General features: G+C 36.1%; 1 protein-coding gene across 9 annotated transcripts in view; it reads left to right on the forward strand.

Moving 5' to 3' along the window:
* LOC134527342 (F-actin-uncapping protein LRRC16A) overlaps positions 1–25,801 on the forward strand; it is a 324,842-nt gene that overhangs the window by 224,856 nt on the left and 74,185 nt on the right. For 6 of the 9 annotated variants that reach the window (XM_063359938.1, XM_063359940.1, XM_063359934.1 and 3 more), the window contains 4 exons: positions 1,399–1,419; positions 6,749–6,887; positions 18,090–18,318; positions 24,124–24,204. In XM_063359938.1, the coding sequence (XP_063216008.1) occupies positions 1,399–1,419; positions 6,749–6,887; positions 18,090–18,318; positions 24,124–24,204 (470 nt within the window). The remainder of the gene's footprint in view (positions 1–1,398; positions 1,420–6,748; positions 6,888–18,089; positions 18,319–24,123; positions 24,205–25,801) is intronic. The other 3 variants (XM_063359939.1, XM_063359942.1, XM_063359935.1) reach the window with 1 other exon arrangement.

The following is a 25,801-nucleotide window of genomic DNA, read 5'->3' on the forward strand; positions in this document are numbered from 1 at the left end:
CTTGAAAGAGAAAATCCACAGAAGGCAAGTGTCCAAGCACACACATTTTCAATGGAACAGAAATAATTGTGAGCATAGTTTTCTTTACATTTCCATTAAATTGTGCTAAACAGAAATAAATAGCGAATTTAAACACTACCCAAAAGTTTGACAATCAATAGGATAAGATTGTATTTGGAATGAATCAAATACTGAAGCATCATGAGTGCACGGTTTAAAGCAGAAAGCTAGAAAGAGAATAGAATTATAAATCTAAAAATTCTTGGAACACATGTAATTTTTCTAGTGTTATCTTGTAAACTATAAATTAGTGGTCATCATTTTAGTTTCATCCTACCAATTATTATATTATTTTCTCAGTTCCTGCACTATTTAGCCATTTTTGTAATGTCTTAATAGCAGTTACTTTTCAGAATCAATTTTCATACCCTTACAATATCATAATACTAGCAATTTTAGGGTTTTGTAGTAGGAAAGATTTGACCAACACAAATTCCAAAATCATTGGATTTTGAATCCTTTGATTCCTGAATCATAATCAACCAAAGCACTTCCACCCCAGTGAACTATATTTTTCCAGCCACAGATTTTCAAGCCAAACGAAACGATCCAATGACTATAATTATTCCAGTATTCTGAGGAGTCAGGTGTTCATGGAGATAAATATCTACACGCTTTTATTAAGTTTTTATTAAATAAGTATTAAAATGAGCTTATCTGAAAAAATTTTGTTGTAAGTAGGGTGCGAGTGGGATTAATTTTTTTTATATAATTGCATGTAGTGACACAAGAAACAACTGTGCTACTTGGGGCTAGGTGGCTTGTTTGTGGACCAATTATGGTTAAGTGGGGTGCTGATGAGTGATGCTAAACAAACATACCAGTTATTAGGACATACTGTATCTTTGGTATGACTTCAAATTGTGTGGAGGTTAACCTAAAACTGAGAACTGAGTACCGGGAACCGATTGTTGAGAACCGGATCTGAACCGAGCACCGGGAAAAAAGTAGAACTGACACTTCATTAATATATATTTTTTAACTTTTTGTAACTTGTCATTGTGACAATGATCAAAAACATTTTTTTTTTATTTTCAAAATATTAAATAGTTAAGCATGTACTGCAGGATTTAAAGAAAAAAATTTCAATTTTAACTTGTGTAGTTCACAGCACTTCCATTTTCATGCCTCATTATTTTCTCATTATATTAGAGGCTTATTTCCTTTCTACTTTGTTAAAACCTAAAGATTCTAGTTTACCTACAGTTAGCAGAGCGTGAAGTTGGTATGAAATGTTTTGCCTCCGGTATTTAGTTCTAAAGTTGTTGATGTGTGTCGCGAGTGTCTGTACCATTAATGTGAGTGTTGTCTTTTTCTGTCCTTGCTTCTGGTGCCCAGAAACTGGAGTATTTGAACCTCGTAAGTACTTGCTGCACGTGCTTGCTGACTGTTTGTTGAAAGGTTCTTTCGGTGGTTGGCCATTCTGCCTTTCTGAACAAACTGGGTTGCATTCCAGAATTTCTGGTTATTTAAGAAACGTATTATTGTATTTTGATGAAACATTTTTAAGTTGGAAAAACCATACAGTTTAGATAGTCACATGTTACATATTATACATTGGTGCTTTTTATTGTTTATTATTACCCCTCTATGTAAACAGGTATAAAATTGTGCAAATTGAACATGTTCCTGAATGTGTGTATGATAAGACTTCTGGCTCTCGTGAATATGAGACTGGACGAACTGATAGGTTGTCCCCAACGTGTTTGTAATTAGTGAACACACATTTTGTCTGTCCATGTGATTTGGTATCCATCATAATCACTCAAGTTGATTTACATACTGCAAAACCAGATTGCTTGTAACAAGTTTTTTTTTTTTATTAAATTTCACATTTTTGATTATTTAAGTTACAGATGGTAGGCTATAATCTTGAATACAAATCTCCCATGTCTTCTAGTAAAATCCATATTTTACACTTGCATAGGGGGAAAAAAAAGTGATTAAGGGTACAATGTAGCTAAAGGTGAAAGGAATACATATTTCAAGTACACACTGTTTAAATCATAATTTTAAAATGTTAAATATCTTAGAAAACAAATATCACGTTTGACTGTGAACATTTAGTGTTATATGATAAATTATAAACTTAAAAAACTACAGTACAACTCTGTTATAATGTTCATGTTTTAATGTTTTTGTTCTTATAATGTCATATTTTTAGTCTCAACATTTTCCCCATTCCTGCATTTAATGTTTCACGAATAGTGCATTTCCTGCTTATAATGGTTGCTTTATAAATTTCAATAATTGCAAAAAAAAAATATGCAAAAACCTAATTATTCCAACACCTATTCCATCTGTAAATTTTAACACGTTAAAAAGTTTTGACGACACCTGGCTCTCTGACCCCTGTTGCGAGTGATTCCCTGTCGTGACGAGAGCGCCGGCCAGCCTAAAACTCAGGGAGTGAACGGGTTCTCACCTTGTGGCTTACAACAAGGGCCCAGGACAACAGCGACCCCTCGAGCTGTTGGCCGCTCGAGACGCCATTTAGTTCGGTCTATGTATGTCCGCAGTTCTGTCTATGTCGTTTAGGCACTGGCTGCTAAACGGCGAACCACTCTCGAGTCGCTAGCGGCGAAGCGCGGAGCAAGGCTCAGACGCGTCCGTCCCAGATGAGAGGCGAGCTACGACTGCCTCCCACGCACCGGCGCACGGCGAGCAGGAAGCAGGGGAGGGGGACGCACGAGATGCGTGGGAAACAGTATGTGGTCTGGGTCAGATTACACTGTCATTAGTTACACCAGCCACCGCGCTCGGGTGCGCTCACCGCTCAAAAGAACTATTTTACACTCATGCCCAGACCAGATGGCTATGGGCAACAGCGGGCCTAGGGACCAGGATAGACACGACAGCTGTCGTTAGTTTACTTTATACTTTAAGTGTGTTTTTTTTTACAATCACTGCTATGGCAACGAAAACTGTGACACGAGAATTTTATATATAAGATAGTAATAAATATTAGATACTAGCTGCCCGACCCGGCTTCGCACGGCTTTACTAATGGAAAAAGAATTATGCCACATCTCCCATTTACAGTAATGGTAAATAATAAAAAATTCCGTGAAAATTTATTACAATGCTGTATAATGTACCGATGGTTTCCCGACTCGTGCACGCAACATAAAACTGATGTACCCGTACTTCGCTACGGCAGTCTACAGGCAGATCACTCTTGCGCCGCTCATAATACATGCCCCTCGTTGTGGGTACGCCACTGCTGCGCGATGCCTGTTGCCATGGAGACGCAGAAGGCATGAACAATGCAAAATACTGTTCTCATGCAGACAAAGTACCCACTGTTGCCTGGTTTTAACCACCTATGCTATGGGATCTAATTTTCGGAAAATGTCATCCTGCGTAACATAAGGAACATTACTGTGAAGTTTCAAGTCTGTAAAATATATATACTTGAAAAAAAAGGGCAATTTTTGATATTTAAAGTACTTGCAAAATTTCAACGGTGATGAGGACTGCACTAACAATGAAATAGCCGTTGCCATAGAGACGAATGAAGCATCAACAAAGCAACAGCCGTTGCCATGGTGATTTCCTACCAAAAACTGGAAATAAAAAAAAATTTAGGGGTGGACTACCCCTAACATTTAGGGGGATGAAAAATAGATGTTGGCTGATTCTCATAGATACCGGATAAGCACAAAAAATGTCATCAAAATCGGTCAAGCCGTTTCGGAGGAGTATGGCAACGAAAACTGTGACACGAGAATTTTATATATAAGATTATTCTGTACATGCACATACAGGCCCAAAGACTACTTAGAAAAACTACATAATTTATTTACTCTATTTACTACTCTGAGCCATACTAAGGCAGGTATGCCACTCTATGCTGTGCTTTGTCACTGCCGCAGCAGACGTATGCGTGTGCATTTGAGCACGTCATGACATGCTGGAAAGAAGTATGTGTACTCCCTATGAAAACTTACTCACTGTTATAAGGTGATGGCTGTGCTGTGATGATCATTTCACTTTGGAAGATGTTTTCTTATGTTACCTCTACTATGATTCTTGGTTTTTATCAGTCCAGGACATTGAAATCAATAAATTTGGTATATTAATTTATTACACAAAGAATTTTTATTGCTATGAGAAAAAAAACTTATTTTAATGTTCTCATTATATTAAAAAAATTACAGAAAGCTGAAGAATAAAAAAGAGTGATATAATTATTAAGGATTCAAATATAAAGTAAAATGTTAATATATGTTTGTGGAAAAAAATTTATATTGTTACCAATCCGTTAGAACCGTTATTAAAATAGCATTTGCCTTTTGTATTTCTTGGCCACTGTGCCCCTTCCAGGTATTTCTACATCTCGGGAGAATGTTTAACCCTAATTGTATTGAAATTGTTAAAGCCCACGCTTTGAATGCCACTTTCAAGTTTTACACTATCACTTTGCTCGTCACTTTCCTTTATCATCAAATTTATACTTCTCCATGTTTTAACCAGTTAATGTTTTTGTGTATTAATATTATTGTGTAATTTTGAATATGGCATGCTAATATTAACCAACTTAACATTTGTAGAATAGCATGAACTTCCAATGAAAATTGTGATTGCCAAAATATTTACATTGCATAAAATATACATAACAAATTGCAATGAAGTATGACAATTATCACCATTTTTTTAAATTCACCTTTGATACACATTTTTTTAGGTCTTAGTAAACCAGATGTTCTAAAATCTGCTGCTTTAATTTTAAGCAGCACATAGGATGTAAATGAACGCTTTTGTAGGTAAGATGAGATGTACATATTGCAGTAGGCTTTGTCACATAAAACTGATCACATTGCTAAAAATAAGTAAAGCTGAAACTAAATTTATGAACCATTTATTTAGTGGTAGATTGTCTCAAACATCCCAGAAGGAGCATGCATCTTGCTGGAACATCACTGCTGTTTGTTGACATTATTGACAGTAATGCGAGACCACAAAATAAAGATGTCGATGCCAGTGAGGTCATTGAGGCCATGTGTCGGCATAGCAACAGATTTGCCTTGGCCGGTCTGCTGTTCTGCAAGAGATATCCAGAAGTGCACAAACACTTTGTGTTAAATGTCCTGAGATCACATGCATTTCCTTGCTGCTAAGTGACCATCCTTCAGTTTTTGGTGGGAGATTTCCTGGCGAAGACTGGAAAGAACATTTGACTGCCAAATGTTAATGGGACAGTGTCAGTCAAACCAAAGTGTAGCATTGCTGGTTATTGTTCACTGTTGCCCACATAGTTATGGTAGCTGATGGCTTTATGTCTTGTACTCAACATAAAATGACTCAAAGCTAAGTACTATTGACCTGCTGCAAATATATTTAGAAGTGACACAGGTCCAATGCTTGCACATCTGATATTGGAAGAGGGGGAGTCCTTCGTGGTTAGTGCACCTTGGATCTGCTGCTATATTCAGTGTGCACTGTGTACGGGCATTTACCAGTTAGGTACACTTAAATAATATTGCAAGCCCCAGTGGTCCCAAACATCTGCTATTCCTTTGTGAAATAATATGTTAAAAATATATATGTTTCCAAACCACGAGCTAATTGCTGCTTTTTACCAGTGTAACAGATAGCATTCCCAACTAGTGCTTTCTCCTAGGCCGGTATAACTCTGTGCTCTAGTTACCATGCAATAGTTTTTGCTTTTCAGCATTTTCTGTAAGGCAGGCAACGGCTCTGTCCTATTAACTGAAGAATTTCCCTTGTTTAGCATTTCTAACTCTACTGTCGCACACTGATGCAATCACGTGGTGCGTACTTCATGTTGTGTTAACACATGATGCTTGCATTTTCATCATGTCATAAATGCTCATACTTTTGGAACATTTAATGTGTAGACAACTTGATTTCATCATAAGCTTAATCTTAGAATATCACTTGAAATGAATAGAACCAAACTCTTGTTAGATTTCAAGGAAGTTTCATATTTTTTAAAATTGTTAATGCTGGTTTTGCAATGATCCTTTTAGTGAATGGCACCCATAATAATTTTTCAAAATGTTAGATCCGACTTGGGAAACAAAACTCCTGAAGGCAGGATCGATAACTTTACATTTGTTAAAAAATATGTACAATACATTATGAGTTTGGTTTTGAATAGATTAGCTTTTGTGGGTGATTACAGTTTAACCATATTAAGAAGTTTCTCAAGATACTTATAAAGTTAAATTTATCAACAAAACAGAGAAAACATATTAAAAGGTAAAATTATTTGTAGGTGTTTATACCTGAAATGATAAATTTTTTAAACTTCTTGAGCAGAAAATTTCTTATATGGAATTTTCTTAAGAGGGTTTTGTATATATTTTTTTGAAGAAATTCAAAATATCTTTTTTTAAAGAATCGCTTAAATAAAGTATTGTGTAGGTAATTTATTTGTAACTTAATTCTGTGAAGGTAGTTATAGTGCTATCAATTAAAATATTTTCTGAACTGTAAAGTATTATAATGTCAAAATATTAAAAATGGTACATAAATGATTGTTGAAGATTGATAAAGGATTTTTGAAGTAACTTGAAAATGGTTTTGTTTTGAGTGTGATAACTCTATTTATGAAATGTTATTTTGTGTTTTTGGTAGAGACTGCACAGCAAGGTAGTAGTCACTAACTTTAGGGGGTTATTGTTATTGAGTATTGTAACATTATGGGAGCACTTTTTCCCAGGCCACCCCGCACCTATCCACGAAGAGAAAGAGTCTGCATGGTCGTAAGTTAAGGCCAAAGTCTGTTGTCGACACAATAGATGGTCTGTCTGCCGATGACATCCCAGACCTTTTGCCCACATTGCCTCAGACCACAGAAGGTGAGTATATATACTACATATCTGTGAACCTGAGTGCCACAAGGAAAGTTTGTGTCACTATCGACTACAGAACCACGCATGGTTGGAGAGGGTGTAACCAAGTTAATTAGATACAATCGCACCATCTTAAGCATAACACAAATCTCTGATAGCAGTGACAAATTTCTTTCTTGTGGTACTAGAAGTACAACCCAGCATGCAGGATTTTATGTTTACCCATACGAGAAGTAGGAATAAAGTGGTTTTGAAAAAAAATATTGTTTTATGCACTTTGGTTAGTTGATTATTTATGTTGTAGCTATTCAGACAGAAGTGTTTTGATTACTATCTAGCATCTTTTGATAAATTACTAGGTACTCTTGACCTTAAATAAAATATCTGTTGCAGTAAGTTCTGTGAAAGTAATTAATTATTTCACAGTACACCCACATGCACACACACATGCACAAACACACATGCACCCATGTGATGCATGCATGCACATGGCATATGTGCATGTGCACACCCTCTGTCTTTGTTTTATCTTGCTTTGCTTTATTTTGAGACAGTTGAGTTCAAACAGTTAACGGCAAATAAAGTTATATCAGAATTTTATAAATGTGTAATTATTAATAGTGATGGTGATACAGATGAAAACTGATACCAATACAATCACCAATGCACTTTTTAACACATACATAAACTTATACAGAACAGATTAAATATGTTGTGTAAATAATCACAGTCAAGTCTCCATAAATTCAATATTTGTAAGTAATTAGTAGATACCCTTATATAATTTTTTATTAAAATGATTTTTAAAGTAAATGAAAAAGTATTTTATTGCATAACACTTTTGCATATCACAATACACATTATGCCTTTTACTAGGTAATTAATTGAACAAACACTGCTCAGTGTAGATCAGTTGTTCACAATATTGTTATTTGGTGAATAATATTGAATAAAATAAAATAAATTAAATAAATTAAATAAAAGAAATCAATCATAAATCAATCAATCTAAAACTATAATGACTTTTCTTTAATTTATAGAAAGGGAGGGGGGTTGTTGTGTGGAAACTGTAATTAAGAGGACGTACTCGCTTAGGCTAACAAGAGGTTTAGTCTTACAATACCACTTAACTTGATAAAATAGTTTTCAGTCTAAGATTGAAATGAATACTTCCGCCATCCTGTATGGGATGTCTAGATAGAAATAAATAAATGGTGATACTTAAAAATAAATAAATACTAAGTACAAAAACCAACTTACATTTATCATCAAATTTCTTAGGTTCAAAACCAGAATCCAGCAACACGTAGTCGTTACAGGTCATGATTAAAATTACAATTGAAATTCACAACTATCTCTTAGTTATGACTCACGTAATATCTACTAAATGACCATACAAGTGAGAGAGAGAACTTCACTAACTCTTCCCTAATCCTCCCTAATGCATTAACTTAAGAGTGTATAAAACCAGAATTTATTATTACTGTTATGTAAAGATAATTCAATACTCACATTTTTAAATACGCTGAACAATTCTTAATTCATCACTTTAAAACCCTAACGAACTTTACATTTTGAAAATTATGACTCTAACGACTCTCTACCAAGTCAGGCAGCATCAGACTACTTCACAAACTAAGTCTACTAGTTACTACTGGCGAGTGGCATAGTCTCCGCCAGAGTGAGCCACGACTCCTCTCTAACCTGCGCTTAAATCTCCGCGCCTGCCAGCACAATCCATGGTTATTGAAACCAAATTTACAAACAACTAACCAGGACAGCTGAGTAGGTGTAGTGTCCCTACTGTTGAGAACCCACTTAACTTCTGTAATGCCCCCTACTGTTTAGGACCACTTTAATACTGTAAGGCCCTTCACAGTTACAGAGTTAATTCTCTCTATAATGCGCTTCTTAATCGTTAATCGTTGTAGGGCGCCAGTTTCTGAATGTACCCAACTTAAGTATTTATTAAACACAAAAAAAAATAATGATAATTATATTACATTTATTATTAGCATTACAAATTAAATAACACAAAATTGAAAACAAGGTTGCTTACACTTATGCATAAAACTAAAACAACATATTAATTAACTATTAAAATTATGTTGGGCACAAAAGATACAAGAGTTCAGTTATTTGGAGATAAAAATAGAATTTGCTAGTTCAGAATTTTGTCGGTTCGCATGAGAATCAAAATACATCAAGACCTCTTGAGTGAAGTCGTGTAAAACATTAATTGTGCCATAAATTCAAGAAACTAGAGGCTTTAAGAGTATTTAAAGACGACCGATTAAAACAGTTTTGAGTTCTCAAGCAGCAGATAGTCACGAACACAATTTGTGCTATGACTCGGTACGGCGACGGTTCAGGATTTATCACAGCATATAGTCATACCTGATTATCCGCTGATATCTGGTTTTCAGCTTAAGCCTCAATAAAACCAATATTACCAGAGCTTCACCGAAGCTCGGGGCGTATTTTCTCACCAATGCGGGAGACGTAGCGCCGCCAGAAACTATTTCAAAGGTCGCGTCAGCAAGGCCCAATGCGACAGCACACACCAGCCACAAGGTGGCCCACCAGAAGCTTTTTTCTTCTCTATTAAAATTATAGCGTCTCTTACAACAATGTCTTTAACTTCAGTTCAAAAGATCCGCCGATCTATGGGTCAATCACCGGCCTTGAATTACGTTTTTAAAAGACATAACATTTTACATTATAGACATAGAGAAGGGTTTCAATGCTCTTAGCAATATCCAAAACAACTTTAGAAATTAATAAACGTGAAAAATATATAAATTATGGCACAAATAAAAATGTTAACAAATACTGAAAAACATAAATATATTATTTAAATTAAAGTTTCAGTGTTCTGTGATCTGTGTAGCACCAGCGCGCGGCCGCACAAACAAACTACAAAAAAATGTGCAACCTGCAAGCCAGCAGCACCGTGCCCCAATTACTTGGTCACGCCACTTGCAATGGCCAGTGAACAGAGCAGCCAGCCCAGAGTCCCATCAGTAAAGTCCACAAATTTGATTTCAACAACCCTGCAAAATTTTGAACCGAGACATTACCCTCCCCTCACAGAGCTTGAGCCCCATGGAGCTACCTCCAAACTAAAGATTAAATTTCTCAACCAGACCATAAACTTAATTCCCTCTTTTATAAAAAAAAATACAATGTACTAATTTGTCTTAGTTTCTTGCTTACTGAACATACATTTAGATTTAGTATAAGGTAATTTAAAACATAAAGTATTCATTAAAAAAAGTATTAAATCATTGTGTGTTGTTTTTTACAAAAGAAAATGTAAAAGTTTTACTGGATAGTTCTGATATGCAATTCAGAGGTTCGAGTTCTGATTTAAAAAAAAAAAAAAAAATTGTTCTGTTAGTGAAGCTTTCTTTTCAAATTAATAAATTATTATGTATTTCTTTTGTTTCTCGGTATTCATTCCATTACAATTCTGTTCAATTATTTTCACAATTTCTACAACAAAATTTAGAAAATTCTTTAAAGTTTCAGTATATCGCAATACTTCTTTCATTTTCCAAGTTTAAATGTTCTTACAATTTTATATTAGTGTGTCAATAAATTTAAGCGTTTTATCTCGTGAAGGCTGGGGCAACTCCTCAAAGTCAGTGTTGTCAAAAAGAGTAGCTCCCTGGGCTGGCAATCAACGAACACCACTAAAACTGCAAACTGCAACACCTACTGGACTGGTTTCCAGGGCAGCTCACATCTTCTCCCAACACCTGCTTCAGAAGTTGAGCCATACAGCCATCCTCACAACGAACAGCTTACAATTCCGAAACTTCATAAACAGGGGTTATTACCCAGTCTAACCAACAGATAACACTCCTATCCTTTGTTATTTAACTTTTCCATTTATTTTATCAAAGTTTTTTTTTAAGTTGGTTTCATTACTTGATTTATTAAGTTATTTTTCTTCAACAGCAACTAAACTGAAAGGTGATGAGCAGGATACACACACAAAAATAAATTAAGTATTATAATCCTAACTGCGAACCTTATGTATCCCACCCTCAAAAAGTCTAAACAGTTAAATAGCATTACTGGAGAACACAGGAAAAACTTCAGGAAGGGAACATGACCTCAGAAGTCTTTCCCTAAGTCTTGAGTCTTAACAAGTTCTCAGCGCAACATCAAATTGTCGCAACATAGTCACTGGGTTGAAGTTCACTTCACACGACCCATAACCTCTACTAATGCTTCTTTTCTTCTGGTGGCAGTCACACTGCCCACCAACATCTCTCCGTGCTGCTGATCCAGCTATCCCACGAGAGGAAATAAAAAAAGTCAATAGAAGCTTAACGGGAAATGCCACACTCTGGCTTCTCGAACAAAAAAAAATCAGATTCTGCTTCTTCAGCTTCTGAAAATCTGAGATAAGTAATACACCTCTTCCAAATAACAACTAAATGTTTGTCTTCAATAATTTTTCTTCTTTAAAACGTAGGGTCCCAACAGGTAATCAAGTGTGTCTGCCTAGGTCCATCCTAGCACACTGCTGATTATCAAAACCAAGTTCATTTTATAACAACTTCGATATGTATCTTCCAATCTTCTCCTACTTCTTGAAACATGTTAAATCTATTAGTAGTAGGTCATGTTAGGAAGGTTATGGGGATAAAGTGGCCCTCTCCCACCCCATCGCCTACCTAGACCATGCCTAACCTAGAAAACTTAAAAAACCTTATCCCATCAAACTCTAATTCTTAAAAAGTTTAAATTATTAAAAACCATAAAATAAAATTAAAACTACTAATTGAAATTTTAATTTGAGGCATCTATCTCATAACCATCAGTTTAAACATTGTTTTCTCTGTTAATTATTAAATGATTAATGCAACTGATAAAACTTGCCTTTCTAGAAAATAAAAACTTTTGTTTTACTCTCAAAAATTTAAATTACTTTGGACAACATAAATTAGTTTTTTTTCCTGCTCATCAAAACTAATCAAAATACATTCTGGGAACCATTAGTAAAATTTTGAACTGCAATAATGTGGTGGGTGACCATTTACGTACTGCATTTTTCTGCATTGTTGTTGGTCCCCTCATTTAAATTGCTGGTTTTTCCTTCAGTTGCGGGTTACTTTGAAAAGAAACTGTATTTGTTGATATTTTGGTTTTGTGGTATTCTATAAAGAAGTCCATTACATGACCATGGTTTTTTCAATAAAAACAACATAAGTGGGGTACCACATAACAAGATAAACCTACTTTCAAGCAGATTTAGAGTTACCAAATGTTCGTGATTATACAAACTCAAGGGATCTAAATTAAGAACAAATATTTTAGTAATAGATGCCTATGGAAGTATAAACAGGTAAATGAAAAGATTGGTGAAAACTGAATGGATGAACTTGTACGTTTATCATGTGTATTTTTTAGTTGTGTTTTTTTTTTAGAAACAGTTACATCGGAAATCCAGAATGACACAATTCCCGTGAGCTCCTTTGAGATTTTTCTATTCATACAACTGTTCTGTCTCTCTATATAGCAGAAGTGCTTCAACTGCTCATTATGGAATGTCAAATTATGTGGTAATAAAAAAAATTGTATACTATGTTGTTGGGGACCTATTACCTTTGGTACCTTTTTACCACAGTTTAAATTACAGTGATGCTCAGGGGTGACAGATTTAGGTTATATTCATTTGAGGTTAGAGAATTGTTTTGACTTACAAACATACACTGTAATGATTTAATATGTGCAGGAATTGAAATCACAAATTAATAGTAGTGGGTGGTCAGGGTAATAATAATAAAAAAATGTAAATAAATGCCAAAATTTGTAAATAATAAAATTTATGTCTGTGTTGGCTGATGTGACATTTTTAGTAGGTTAAATTACCATACATTACTCTTGTACACATACATGCACAGATACTCACACACTGAGTTACAAATCTTACAGAAAAAAAACATAAACATGTATTAGATAAAATGAAGCAGTAAGACTGTACACACATATACACATTAACTTGCTAATCAACGAGAAATTTACATAGTGCACATTTAACTACCAAAAGTTCCTTGTACAGTTAGCACAATTTTCACTGATTTAGGAAATTATATCATTTTCATAAAAATAAATGTCTTTTATTAGCTGCATCACCGTTTGACCAATGTAAGAATTTTTACAAGAACTAAACTATACTTTCTATTTTCTGGGCTAGAAGACTCAGGAACGCATAAGCCTCGGAGTCCCTGGACTACTGGGGAGTAGACACAAAATTAACTTTTTAGTAAGTTTATAAGCCGCATAAAAATGTTCTCAAAGGCAAGGTCAGACTGATGCCGAATGGATATTAATAGGCACTTTTGTTGTTGAACGAACCAAACAAAAGTGAATTATGTTTACAATTTCACCTCAGGATAGTGAATTAACTTTTTGAAACACGGTACTATAAAAACTATGTTGCTAGAAGTTTTATCCAACTCACTGCGTTTTCTGTACGTAGATGACTCCTATTTCATAACCCTTTCTATGGTTACCCTAGTGCTGTTCACAGTGCTAGTTATGTATAATAACAAAATTAACAAGTTTAAGTACTTTTTGCTAATAAACAAACTGGATTACACACAATATAACACTGAGTCACTTTTTGTGGGTTTATAGAATGGCATCACTTTTTGACATAATGTTCCAAATCCAAACCATTCAAAAATGTGCCAGAATTAAATTAAGCATCCTGATTGGCTGTCTGGGGCCCAAGCCTACAGACGCCAAATACAGAAAACCTTCAATGTGGACATGAAATAACACAAAAATACAATATATCTCTAAATTTCAAAACATTAGCTAGAAACAATACAACAATCAAAGTAAATGTTTAGGTATATTAAAATAACATAAAATAAATTCTGCCTAGAGGATGCAGGCTATTGTGGTTGGGTGGCATCTCTAGTGCCATAGAGTAAAGCAGTTCACAGAGCGGTATTATTTCAAAATTCATAAAATAAAATGCATGTAAATCTCTGCAAACCGAAAACATTTCAATAGTAGAATAAACACTTTTGAATTGACCGCTGTAACTCATTACGTGTAGTAATAAATGCCTATGGAAATATTAACAGGTAAATTGAAAAGATTGGTGAAAACTGAATGGATGAACTTGTACGTTTATCATGTGTATTGGTTTGTTAAGTTTTATATGGAAACAATTACATTGAAAATCCAGAATGATACAATTCACGTGAGCGCCTTTGAGATTTTTATATTCATACAAAATACAACAAAAGCTGGGAATCATGTGTTGGCCCAAACAAAATAGCCAAATTCTTGAAAGTATTTTAAAAGCCAGATGGGGGAGCTCAGTGTGTGTTTATTAATTTAATTAAACAGATACAAACTTCTGTTTGGTTATTATCGTGGACCGATTAGTGCTTGGTCTCATACTAAAATATAAAAATAAAATATTATTTTACCAACCAGACTAGAATAAATTACTTGTCTTTTGATTAGCCCTTAAGAGCGGCATCGAACTGAGAAAACAAATAAATACACATATGAAATTATGTTGTTTGTGGTTTATTGAGATGGATTCTATTTAGGTGGTCAACCATAAAAAAATAACAAGAGTACTTTTGCATTATTTTTTTGTTAAATAAATGATGTTGATTAAATGAAAACAAACATGACTTGACAAAAGTAAATGGGATGGCTGGCTATGTAATAACTATTTTTTTACATTAATTAGAATATCATCAGCGAATTTCATAGACCAGAAAATAATTGAAATTATAAACCTGTGAAAACTTTGATTATGATTTTTACATCAATTTTTGGAGCACACGGTCCTCTCTGACTTTAGATGATAGCAATCAGGAAATAAAGTAACTGAGCTTACAATTCACTCTATCCATGGCAGAGACTTATCTCCTGGCCAGTTGAAGCTCATTACGTGGTGGCGAGGTTAGAAGGTAAGCCTGATAGAAAAGGGTGCCGGAAATGGTCTGCCAAAGTCTGCGCCAGGGCGGTGAAATTTAACGTTTGGTTCATCGAATGAGTAGTGCCAGGGGGTATATTTGAAATCCACACCACGCAGAGAAAATAATCATATGTAGTGATTTAAAAAAATTGGAATTACAGCTCAAAAAGGCAAAAGTAGGGACTGAACAGGACCGCTGTAAATAAAAGTAAATCTCACTTATCAATTGCAGTGGTTAGCACAGAAACAACGGCATTTTGCGGTGGCGGAGAGACCCGAAACCACAAACAATTTGATGAAAAGAAGAAAAATCACTACACGTTTTAAAAAAAACACTAAAAGGGGAATTACGTGACTTAATGCCGCACTAGCCAATTGTCTGTCTGACTTTTGACATGGAAGAAACACAGATGCAGAAGGAAAGGTCGGCTTGAGTTCGCAAACTGGGAAAGACTGCGTGGACATGGAGGGGGTTAGTTGCCCGCCTAGTTAAAGTTGGGCAAAGGTGTCGCAAAAAAAAATGGGTAGGGCTGTGCTGAAGGTGGAAAGGAGAAGTGACAGACACCAGCAAAGTGGCGCTCCCTGCGAACACCGGAACTAGAAACCTCAGAGACAGTGTTGTCAGAAGAGGGTGGTAGGTGGTGCATTGAGCACGAGGGTGGGCTTTAAGGCTTGAGGAGGGGGTTCATGAGGCAGTGTTTCCTGGTGGCAAAACACCAGAAACTACCAAGGGCCTTAGAGTTGTTCCTAAAGTGGTGGACAGATCGCGCACGAGAGCAGCGTGACAGATGCAGGCACAGGTTCAGGGAAGGGTAAGAGGGACGGGGATGCTCCGGGTGCCTGCCTAAAGACAGGTGTTAAGGGGAGAAGAGAGAGTGCATGGTGAGTTGGGGAGGGGCATGCTGAGACTGCAGGTGCTGTGGGATGAAGCCACGCTCACCAGGACACGCAGCGCTGTATCGCCCGTGCGTGCTCGGAAGCTTGTGCACAGCGCAGCGGTGGTACATAATTATTGCGGCTGAGCTATGATAGCGGGAGGCTTAGCCGAGATGTGCTCGCGGAGGCTTATGGCTCACAAGATACCAGGTATGCTCGTGACTAGAGGCACAGGTAAATCAGAAATGGACTGCCGAGACAGCTTGGGTAAGTGTTTTGGGGAGTGGGGGGTGGGGATAATTGGTGCAGGCCGGTGTCAGACAGCAAGAATGCCCGGGAGACCCTGAAAATTTTATACCCCAATATCACTTAGTGTCCTTAATCAGGGGAAAAAATTATTGGTTCCAAAAAACAAACTAATTAGTGTGGTACAATAACATTGGGAATATCAGCTGATACCAATATTAAAACAATTAAATTGGTATATCGCAAACATTTGTACATATTTGTGATTTCAATCCCTGGTATGACTCAAATTTTAGCATTGTGTCTGTACCCTAGTGGTTGAAAGTCCATTATGTATAAAGAGGTTCAATCAGGTTAATCCTGTGAGCACAAATTAGGAGATATGAAATTGCTTTATCTTCTTTTTTTTTAATAAAATTTACCCATGTTACTGCAACATCCTGTAATGCTGTCAGAAAATTTTCATTTTTTATGTTACTGTAAAACCTACTGCTTTTATAAAGATATATAATTCATAAAATATTTATATTTCTCTTTTTAATATTATTATTTTATTTACTACTCACTTAAGTTACAATTTTTTTGCTCTTACTGCAGTTGTTTCCTTGCCTATAGTTTGATAGTTAAGTTTTTATTAATGAGTCCATGAGCTAAATAAAAAAATAAAATTTAAAATTTTACCCTTCTTGATACATTGTCTATAAAACTAACTTGAATAAAATTTTAAATTGTTGTACACCTTTTTTCTGACAAATCACACTCATATGTATTACTGTAGACTTCCAATAGTCTGGAATCCAACGGTCCGGTAAGCCTGATGGTCCAGCACCACTTAGGAATGTAAGAATGTACAGACTTATGCCAACTAAATGAACTTGAGCTAAAAACCTATAATTTTTTAACTAAGTTTGAAAAACTCTTTTACAGTTTGCATATAAGTGGCAGTCAGAAGTGCTCTGCTGTGCCCAAAAATAGTTGCGAGCGTTCGGCACGGCTTAGGATCACTCGGATTGATCGGCTCGTTTTGAAATTCTTTAGCAGATTTCAGCATTCATTAAGTCTTATTACCTATGTCTGGTGGGAATCTTCATCCTTATATTTCTGGTGAATACCATCTTGCAGATGTATTGGCTCTGCAGCTTAGCATTTATTGATCAAGGGATATACTGTCCATTGATCCTGCTATGTTGGTAATCTGGGATCAGCAAAGTCCCAAACATGCCGGATTATCAAAAAATTTACTGTACCTTAAATGTCCATTCAGGAGTATTTGAGTGAAATGTTTCACGCTCTTAATGCAAAATCTGCACACTTAAATCACTACGGACGAGCAACTAAAATATGGTTGACCATTCTTGCAGCTGGGCATTTGAGCAGGGGCAGTTATGAGATTGCACTCCTTTATGTTACCGTGGCATACCCCTCCACATCACAAAAAAAAAACAATTCAATATGGCAGTAAGTGTCTGCTGCCTCTGGAGGTATGGGCGGGCTGTCTAGGACATAGGAACAGCCATATGCTACGTGGAGTTAGATGCGTGGTGACGAGCCAGGCGTCCATGCTTGCACCTGAGTGGTAATTACTCATTTACGTACATGTAAGATGTACATGAGTCGCATCCTACGTAGTTCAGGGTGATAATGTTTGTATTTTCAATCAGCATATTTAAATTAAAATTAGTAAGCAGTAAAATATGATCATTACTTTGAATGTATAAACAAGAATGTTATGTCGCACCCTGAGTACAAGACTATCGTAACTCAAAAATCAGTGCAATACTATCACAACTCAGATGCCATAGTCTTGCACATATTCTTATATAATGTTTTCCAGAGTGCAACACTACGTTATTTGCCATAAGTCCCATAAAAGTAAATATAATATTGCGATAGTCTTGCAGTGCTTAGATAATGATATTTTCCTGCTTATGGTAAAAATATCTCTCAAACTCAATTTTTTGAGTTACGATAGTCTTGTACTCAGGGTGCGATGTGTACATTGTGTTGTAGCTTTTTGAAAGGTAGTTGTTTTCTAAACAGCTACACTGAGCTGTCGTCCATGCTTCCCAAACGACAGAGGGCGAGGACCCAGAAGTGTAGAGGTGCGTGGGCGTGCGCAGACTGCCTGGCGGAGTCGCTGGACTGCGTGTCGGAGCTGCCGGCCGTGGGCCAGCTGCAGCACCTGGTGAAGGGCCGGCCGCGGCGGGCCAAGACGCGAGCGCCCTCGCGCCCCATGCTGCGCCCCGCCGAGGTGGCGGGCCTGCAGGACCTGGGCGAGGGCCTGGACACCTTCTTCCGGCCGGGCTCCGCCACCCCCACCCCCCTCGTGTCCCCCACCTCCGACGACAGGTACGCTGCTGGACCCTGCTTGATGATATTCCTGTAATCAAATTTAATGTGTAAGTCTTTCATTTTGAATAAGTATCTTAACTATAATTTTATTGGCTTTCACTTTGCCGGCTTGGGTATTATTTATGTAGGTGTGAATTTCAGTGTTTTATTGCATTTAAATATTCTTTTTTCAATAATAATAATAATAATAATTTTGTGTTTGTATTTTATAGTGGTTTTAAGACAGTGAATATTAGGGATAGAGAGAAAGAAAGACGTGCGGCGACACAGCGGCTCTAAAAGATGTTAATGTATCACATCCTGTGTAAGAGACAGACAGACATTAGCCCAGACCGTGAGAATATCTAACAGGAATCCCAGAATTTTGTGTGAAATTAAAAAAAGATGGAAGTTGTGGGAGAAGGTCAGAGATGTGGCCTAGCGAGGGGAAGCCCTCAAAGAAGGGGGGTTACTTCATTATAATATTGTAGCCAATCATAAGGCAGTATTTCGGGGAAGTCCCCATCTAAATGAAATTTTCTTTGTATTGTGTGATGTGCCATGTTTCGTCAGTTGTTCAAGTACTGTGCCGAGAGTTTGTGCGGGGACGGCAGCTCACAAAATTATTATGAGATTGTAAGGATGGACAGTTTCACGTCTGGGTGCCGGTGCCGTGCCGCAGTTTAATATAAGACTTTTTTTTTATATACAGTTTTGAACTCTAAACTAGAATGTGTAGGCCCCAGACGTGCGGCGTAGTTAGACCAGTGTGGCCCACAGGCCCACCGAGATTTATTTCCAGTGAATCTGCTTATTTAGATGACAGAGTCACTAAGGACTTCATTTCGTGAAGGCACAGAGTGAGTAACGATTGGCGAACGTGCGTATTTTCTGCCGGAGTTATCATGTAATGAACCTGGATCAAGTTTGTCATCGATAAGAATAAAAGTGGAACTTCATTTTGGATGTCTTTATTTTGTAACTATTCTGAACAATTTAGAGTAAATTAACAGTCATTAACAAAATTCTAAGCACTTCTACCTGCAACAATTGTTGAGTTTCGTTAAGTGTTGTGGTTTGTGAAAGTAACAGTAGTCGTCTTAGCATGACAAAATTGTGACTTATTACAAACAGTACTACACAGATTGAATACTATGGAATTTGTAGTATTTGAAACACAACCATGTGAAAAACACTGTGCACTCAGCTCAGCTGATGTCCAAAAATAAAAAAAAGGCTCTTCAATCTTAGCTACTAAAAAGATAGATTAATTGATTAAATTTTACCATTTAAAATAAATTAATATTAAACAATATAATATTCATTTTCGTATAAGCAAATTAAAAGCTTAAAACCAAATGAAGTAAATGAGCAAGTAGTAAAACTAACTCATAAAAAAATATTAGCTGTAAATAAAATGTTTATAAATTTAATATTATGAAACCATTCATGTCTTTAAAAATAATTTGCAAAATTTAATTTAAAAAGGCAATAAGTCCTTATTACAGGTGCCAGTGCATCACTAGCCACAACCATAATACACAAATGTCTACAAAGTACATACTACAAGGAGCCAATGAACATGGCCTTCATGTTTGCAATTTGCTGAAAATTATTTGCAGTACTCGGTATACTCAGTATTTAAATGCTTTTTTTTTAAATATAGGAATGCTATATACATACATACTATGCTTTTATATTGTATACATTTGTTAGTAAAAAAAATACTTATATAAGTAAATATAACTAGAAGCCTTGGTTATCCTAAAAGAAGTCTCTGAAAATGGACTTTTTGCTTGTTGGTCGCTGAAAGTTAGTACACACCTATGTGTTTATATTATCATTTGGCAAAAAGTTGGTTTTGTTTCTCCTGCTGTAATAGGGTTTTATTTGATATTTGTTTACACATTGATGCAAATTCAATTAATAACCAAAAATTTTTCATATTTACACCAAAGGTGACATGAATTTAATAAAAAAAACTTGCACAATTAAATTCAACATGTTGAATTTTGTGGCTCTTGTGCTGAAAACTCTTTTATATTTTTACTACTGGATATGGTGGTGATAGATGTTGAATGTGTGTGGAGGTTTAAATGTAAATTAACAGATAATGTGTTGTTTTGTTTACAAACACAGCTCTGGGGGTGGTATGAAAATGACATGTCAATACACGAGTGGCATCATTACTAACCATTAAAGTAAATATTTATGTTGAGTAACTAAAAATCTGACGGGAGACTGTGCTTGCTGGCTTTAAATAAATAAACAAGCTTGTGACCAATTTATATTTATAATTATGAAGGTTGATGACAACAATAATAATAATTATTATTTTAGAAATTACGTTCGAAAAACAGAACCAGGTAATTATATAGTCTATTGTTGAAAGTCCTCGGAAAAAGTAAGCTGTGACTAGCCAATTACACAAGAAAACAACAGGAGTTTGGATGTTTTTAAGTCCAACAATAGCCTGAGGAAAGTTTATGCAATGTTCACACCCCAGTGCAAAATAAACGTTGACAACAACAAAATTTATGTGAGAAAAAAAAGTTCCCGATAGTTCTTCAGGGGTAAGGCACGTTCTTATCTTCGGACCACTGGGGCACCATAACACATTCCAATTCTAGACGTTAGTTAGTTCTAAAGGAGCTGTGCCAAAATATCAGATGATTCCCGGAGCAGCGAGCAAAAACAAGGGGCCGATGTGCAACTCCAAACATGCACGCCCGGTCTCAGGCGTCCACGCCTACCTTATGTCTGCGGTGTCAGATGTCTACCTCCGGTCCTCAACAGTATACTCTGGGCTGTGTGCTCGTCTCCCCGGATGATGTCATACGCAGTTCAGTCCGTAGCACAAACAAAATCACAAAGTCCGTAACACGGACGTCGCGGTAGACACGTGAGGCTCGCGGTGTGCAAAATTCCCGAACAGTTCAGGATAGTTGGCGAATAGTCAACTGCATAAACCGGTACAGGAACGACGGTCGTTTCGCGCGGTCTTCAGCGAAATGTAATACTGTGCCGCGTGTATTGACGCGGTTCGACTCCCAGTGACCCCAGCGACTCCCCGAGAAATTACCTACTCGCCGTTATATACTAATCTGGGGTGCCAGTAACGGCGCCATTCATTAGCCGCTTCATACGTTCAGGCGGTAAACGAACCATAAAGGTTTTAAAACAATTTTCAATAAAGTTTTTGCGCCTCTATAAAACTCAGAAAGTACTTAAATTTTAAACATAGATATTGCACTTTAACGTCTTTTTAGTTGTTTTCCAAAATAATAAATGATGAATTCAAACAGTTTCGGCGACCATCAATGATCACACGACTGGCGCGCATGTGCCGTCACGAGTCTGTTCCTTCCCTCCCGCGCTGCTTCCACCGTCCACACCATTTCCGCTCTCTCAGTCCAAACGTAAATAAACTGGGAGCCTATTGTTGAAATGACAACTACTGAAATTTAATTTATAGGACTCCACTTAAATAAATATATATGTGTACTGCTGTATCGGTACACTCTAAAGCAGTTGAGTCATAGTCAGAATCTAAAATGTGGTAATATCAGTTTAACTGATATCCATATAATATATTGTAAAGTTAAGTATCACTAATTATTGCCATTTAAAGCTTCTCTGTTTTGTGTATGCTAAAGAGAAAGCTTCGAAATAGCAGTCAGCTTGTAACAACCTAGATTACAGCCTTCCCAATGCAATCCAGTAATAATAATTTGTTATAAATTTTTTTGTCAAATTTCAGGTTTGATGTAAATTTTTGTTTCCTTTTAAAAGTTGTTGTAAACGTGATTCTCCGGATTTATTGTTTTTATTTTCAAAATGCATAAATTTATTTTTCTAGTATTTTTTTTTTGCTGGCTTCTTTGTGTGGGAAGCCATGCTGACATAAATCTCCTTAGTTTTTTCCATGACCGAGGCTTTGTTTCACACGCTAGGCGTTTGAGTCACAGTCACGGGAGTATGAGAGAGAGAGAGAAAATTGATGCTTCATGGGAACGAGAACAGAAATAAGCATTTCATGAAGTTTTCTGTTGCCATGCACCATGATAGGCTGAGAATTACGTCAGCGAGCCCAGGACACTGCCCGCACAAAGGGAAGGAAGGCTGTAAGTGTAGTCATTGTCCGAGCACCGTGACAAGAGGTCGTGGTCGGGCGATGGCCCGCATAATATAATAATGTTTTATTAAAGTGCAACTTTGCGGCTACAGTCCAGGCGACGCCTAACAACCTTTTTTCTTTCGGACATTTTAATTAATTAGAATTTTTTTGACCGCAGTCGTAGGCAACGCCCACAGCGAGGCAACAAAGGGTTTTGTCCAGCCGTCGCTGCCCAGAACTTATCCGGGCATTATAATGTAATTCGTAATAAGAGTATGTGTTTTTTTCCTTTCTGGAGGTACAGTTTAATTTTTTTGTGTGCTCTGTTGTACGGAATATGGTGTGATTTTTACATGAATAAAAAAAATAGGTTATACATCGAACATTGCGTATAAATTTTTTCGTGAACTGCTACTAACCTGTGTTCCACTTATCACCTAATTTTGAGCTAGCCGGAGGTTGTAAGTGGTAACAAGCTATATCATCTGGCCAAATATATATTGCATTTGAGCATAAAAAGTAATATTCATGTATTATATGATCTCAGATTTAAAAAAAATATATAATTTAATTTTTTTTAAATTTATAATCAAATGAAGTTTTAGTGACAGTAATTTGAAACTAAAATTTATCAAGAAATTGTTTAAATAAGATCAGTGGTCTTGAGTTGGGATTTTGGTGCTCAACGACTGAATAGTCCCCGCAAAGATTGTAATCTTATACGTAGTAATTTATTTTGAGTCATGTTTGAGTATAATACCTGAACTGATATTGACTTATTTCAATACTTGCCAATCAGACCATCATCTTTTATTAAGTTAATTAATTTTTCTTTTGTGGACTATATTCAAATGCTCCTTAATAAGGCCAAATTAATTTAGATAAGATTGGTTTGATATGTTGCTAGGTAGAACAAATTGTATTATTTTTGAATAAATGTCTGGTTTTATGTTCTTTATGTCATCAATTGTGTGTGTGTGTGTTTGTGTGTGTATATATACCAAAAATACTTAAACATAATAATTATTTTCAACCAAGTTTTAATAGAGTAAGTAAACAATTATCACATGGCAGCTATTAGCAACGTTTGTAGTAAATTTCCATAGGCTAGTAATTATATATTTGTCATAATGAATTTAGACAATTTGTAATAGTGTAAATTCTGGCATCCATTTTAGAAACATTTGTGAACAAGAGTTTTGCACTTTAAATGGGGTGTATTTTGTGTGTACTTGCTGTTTTGGAGCCTAAGGCATACACTTGCAGTCACTTGTCAGGATATGGCATGTGTACACAGAATACTTTTACATTTGCATTTTTTTTTAAATTAATTTATTAATTTTTTTTTGTAAAAACTGTTATGTATGAAAGGAATTTTCGAAAGGTGATGACAAAATTCATAATAACACACTACTACATTATTGTGTACACATTTTGGTTCTCTAATCAACAATATTTTTTTTACATCTCATTGTCTGAGTGTAACAAAGTATTTAATTAAAAATATGTAGTTGAATGAGTTTGGAAAAGTTAAATTTTTGATACCATGATTGGCCATTGATTGGTATTTGAATTCACAGGTGAATAATCTTTGGATCATAGGCGTTGTCTCTTAGCAAATCGAAAGGTGTAGATCAGTTCCTTATTGTGTGATGTTAGTAGCTTTCTGGTAAAGGAATTGTCTAATCTTGTGATGTTTCCTTTAGTTCGTTTCCCTCGGAAGGAAGTCCAAACCACCAATCAGCAGACAAGGAGATCTTGTCAGCTGAGAGGAAGATTTCCAGTTGGTGAGTGCCTCCTTCATAGTGAGTAGACCGGCTCGTACTGAACTAGTTATGTGTCTGTAGGATTGTGCAGGTGGAAGTCTGGATCTGAAGTTAAAAACCATATTTTCAACACTTTCAACTTAGAATGGACACTTTTGGGTAGGCATTGCTTGGCAGTTTCTAGGTTCTCCCACCAGAGAGGGGGCAGGTTTGTGGGACTCATGGAAACTAATGTAAACATATTTTAATATTCTACCACTTATGGTGGCTTTAGTATTAATTCATTAGAAGTGACGTATCATTATTGCGATTGCAAGCAGAGTTATTCAAGCTGTTACTTATAGTTTTATAGTTTTGATTAAATTGGTCATCATCTTCTTTTACTCTTATACGTCGTTTGAGGTCATAATTAACATTCTTGCTGTTGGCTAGCTACATTTTTACAAAGAGAACCAGTTAAGTCATTATAAATGCATTAAAACTATCAGTATTTTATTGGCTGCAATAATACGCAGTGACAGATAACACTCAACCCCTAGCGTAAAAATTGCCACTGCTTAAGGTGTTTATAAGACAGCTCAGGCAATCATCTTCTTCCACCTGTCTGACAAATAATAAGGGCCGAGTTACGTTGCAAGGAGGGGGGAAAAAAAGTATAGAGCGTTTACTACACTGTCTTAAAATATGGTGAGACATTTTGGCAGGTGCTTCCGTAAATATTCTTTACATTGGCAGCTGGATATTATTTTAAAATTAACAAAATAAATCCTATTCCATTAACTAGTGACAATATTTGGGAGTCAAAGTCTGAATGTTTGTTGAAACACTGATCGAAAAATTCTCACCTTAACGTAAAAAAGTGCAGCAGTTAATAAAAAAATAAAATCATTAAATTTTCTATTTTCTATTTGCATGCTTGTACTCTCACTTTTTTAATTTTGTGACTTTTAGAATAAGTTTTATGTACATGTAACCCAGCAATAAGAAAATATGATAATGTACAAACAACTATTCCAACAAGACACTGTTATTTTCCCCCTCTCCCCACCCCTCCCCCCCCCCCAACCAGACACCTCTTCTGAGGAAAGGGAAATCCTTGCACAGGTACTATTTTGGGGCCTTAATAAGAGTTTATTGTAATTAATCTGCAGTTACACTAAGTATGTATAGAAGAGTAATAGAAGAGTAAGATTATACCAAGTGCAAGTAACTGTTAAACTAGTTTATTTCATTTAATATGTACGTACTGTGACTGTTTGTAAGGAACATTTATTTTGTATTGGAACTATAGGTTTGAGTTTAGATGCAAAAATATATTAATTAACTCTTGCCTGGAGTCTTGGAGAAAAATATTTGTGCATGTGCGCTGCTGCTGGTAACAAGTTGACAAGTTGAGCTGCTCCTCTCTTTATCTAGTTTTGTAACTGTAACCATTGCCGAAGCTGGAAGATATGTATGCGGTCATCTTGTTCTCAGATTGCCACCCGGAAGATTGTGTCTGTCGGCGAGACCCCACAGAGAGCACGTGACTTCAGCGCAGTTCATGGGCAATAGCGTTAACTATTTGCACCAATCGGGTGACTTGCTTATACAAATGCCAGGTTGTTCCAAACCAAGC

Source organism: Bacillus rossius, chromosome 1 (genome assembly GCF_032445375.1).
Source record: "Bacillus rossius redtenbacheri isolate Brsri chromosome 1, Brsri_v3, whole genome shotgun sequence".
Lineage (NCBI taxonomy): Eukaryota > Metazoa > Arthropoda > Insecta > Phasmatodea > Bacillidae > Bacillus > Bacillus rossius.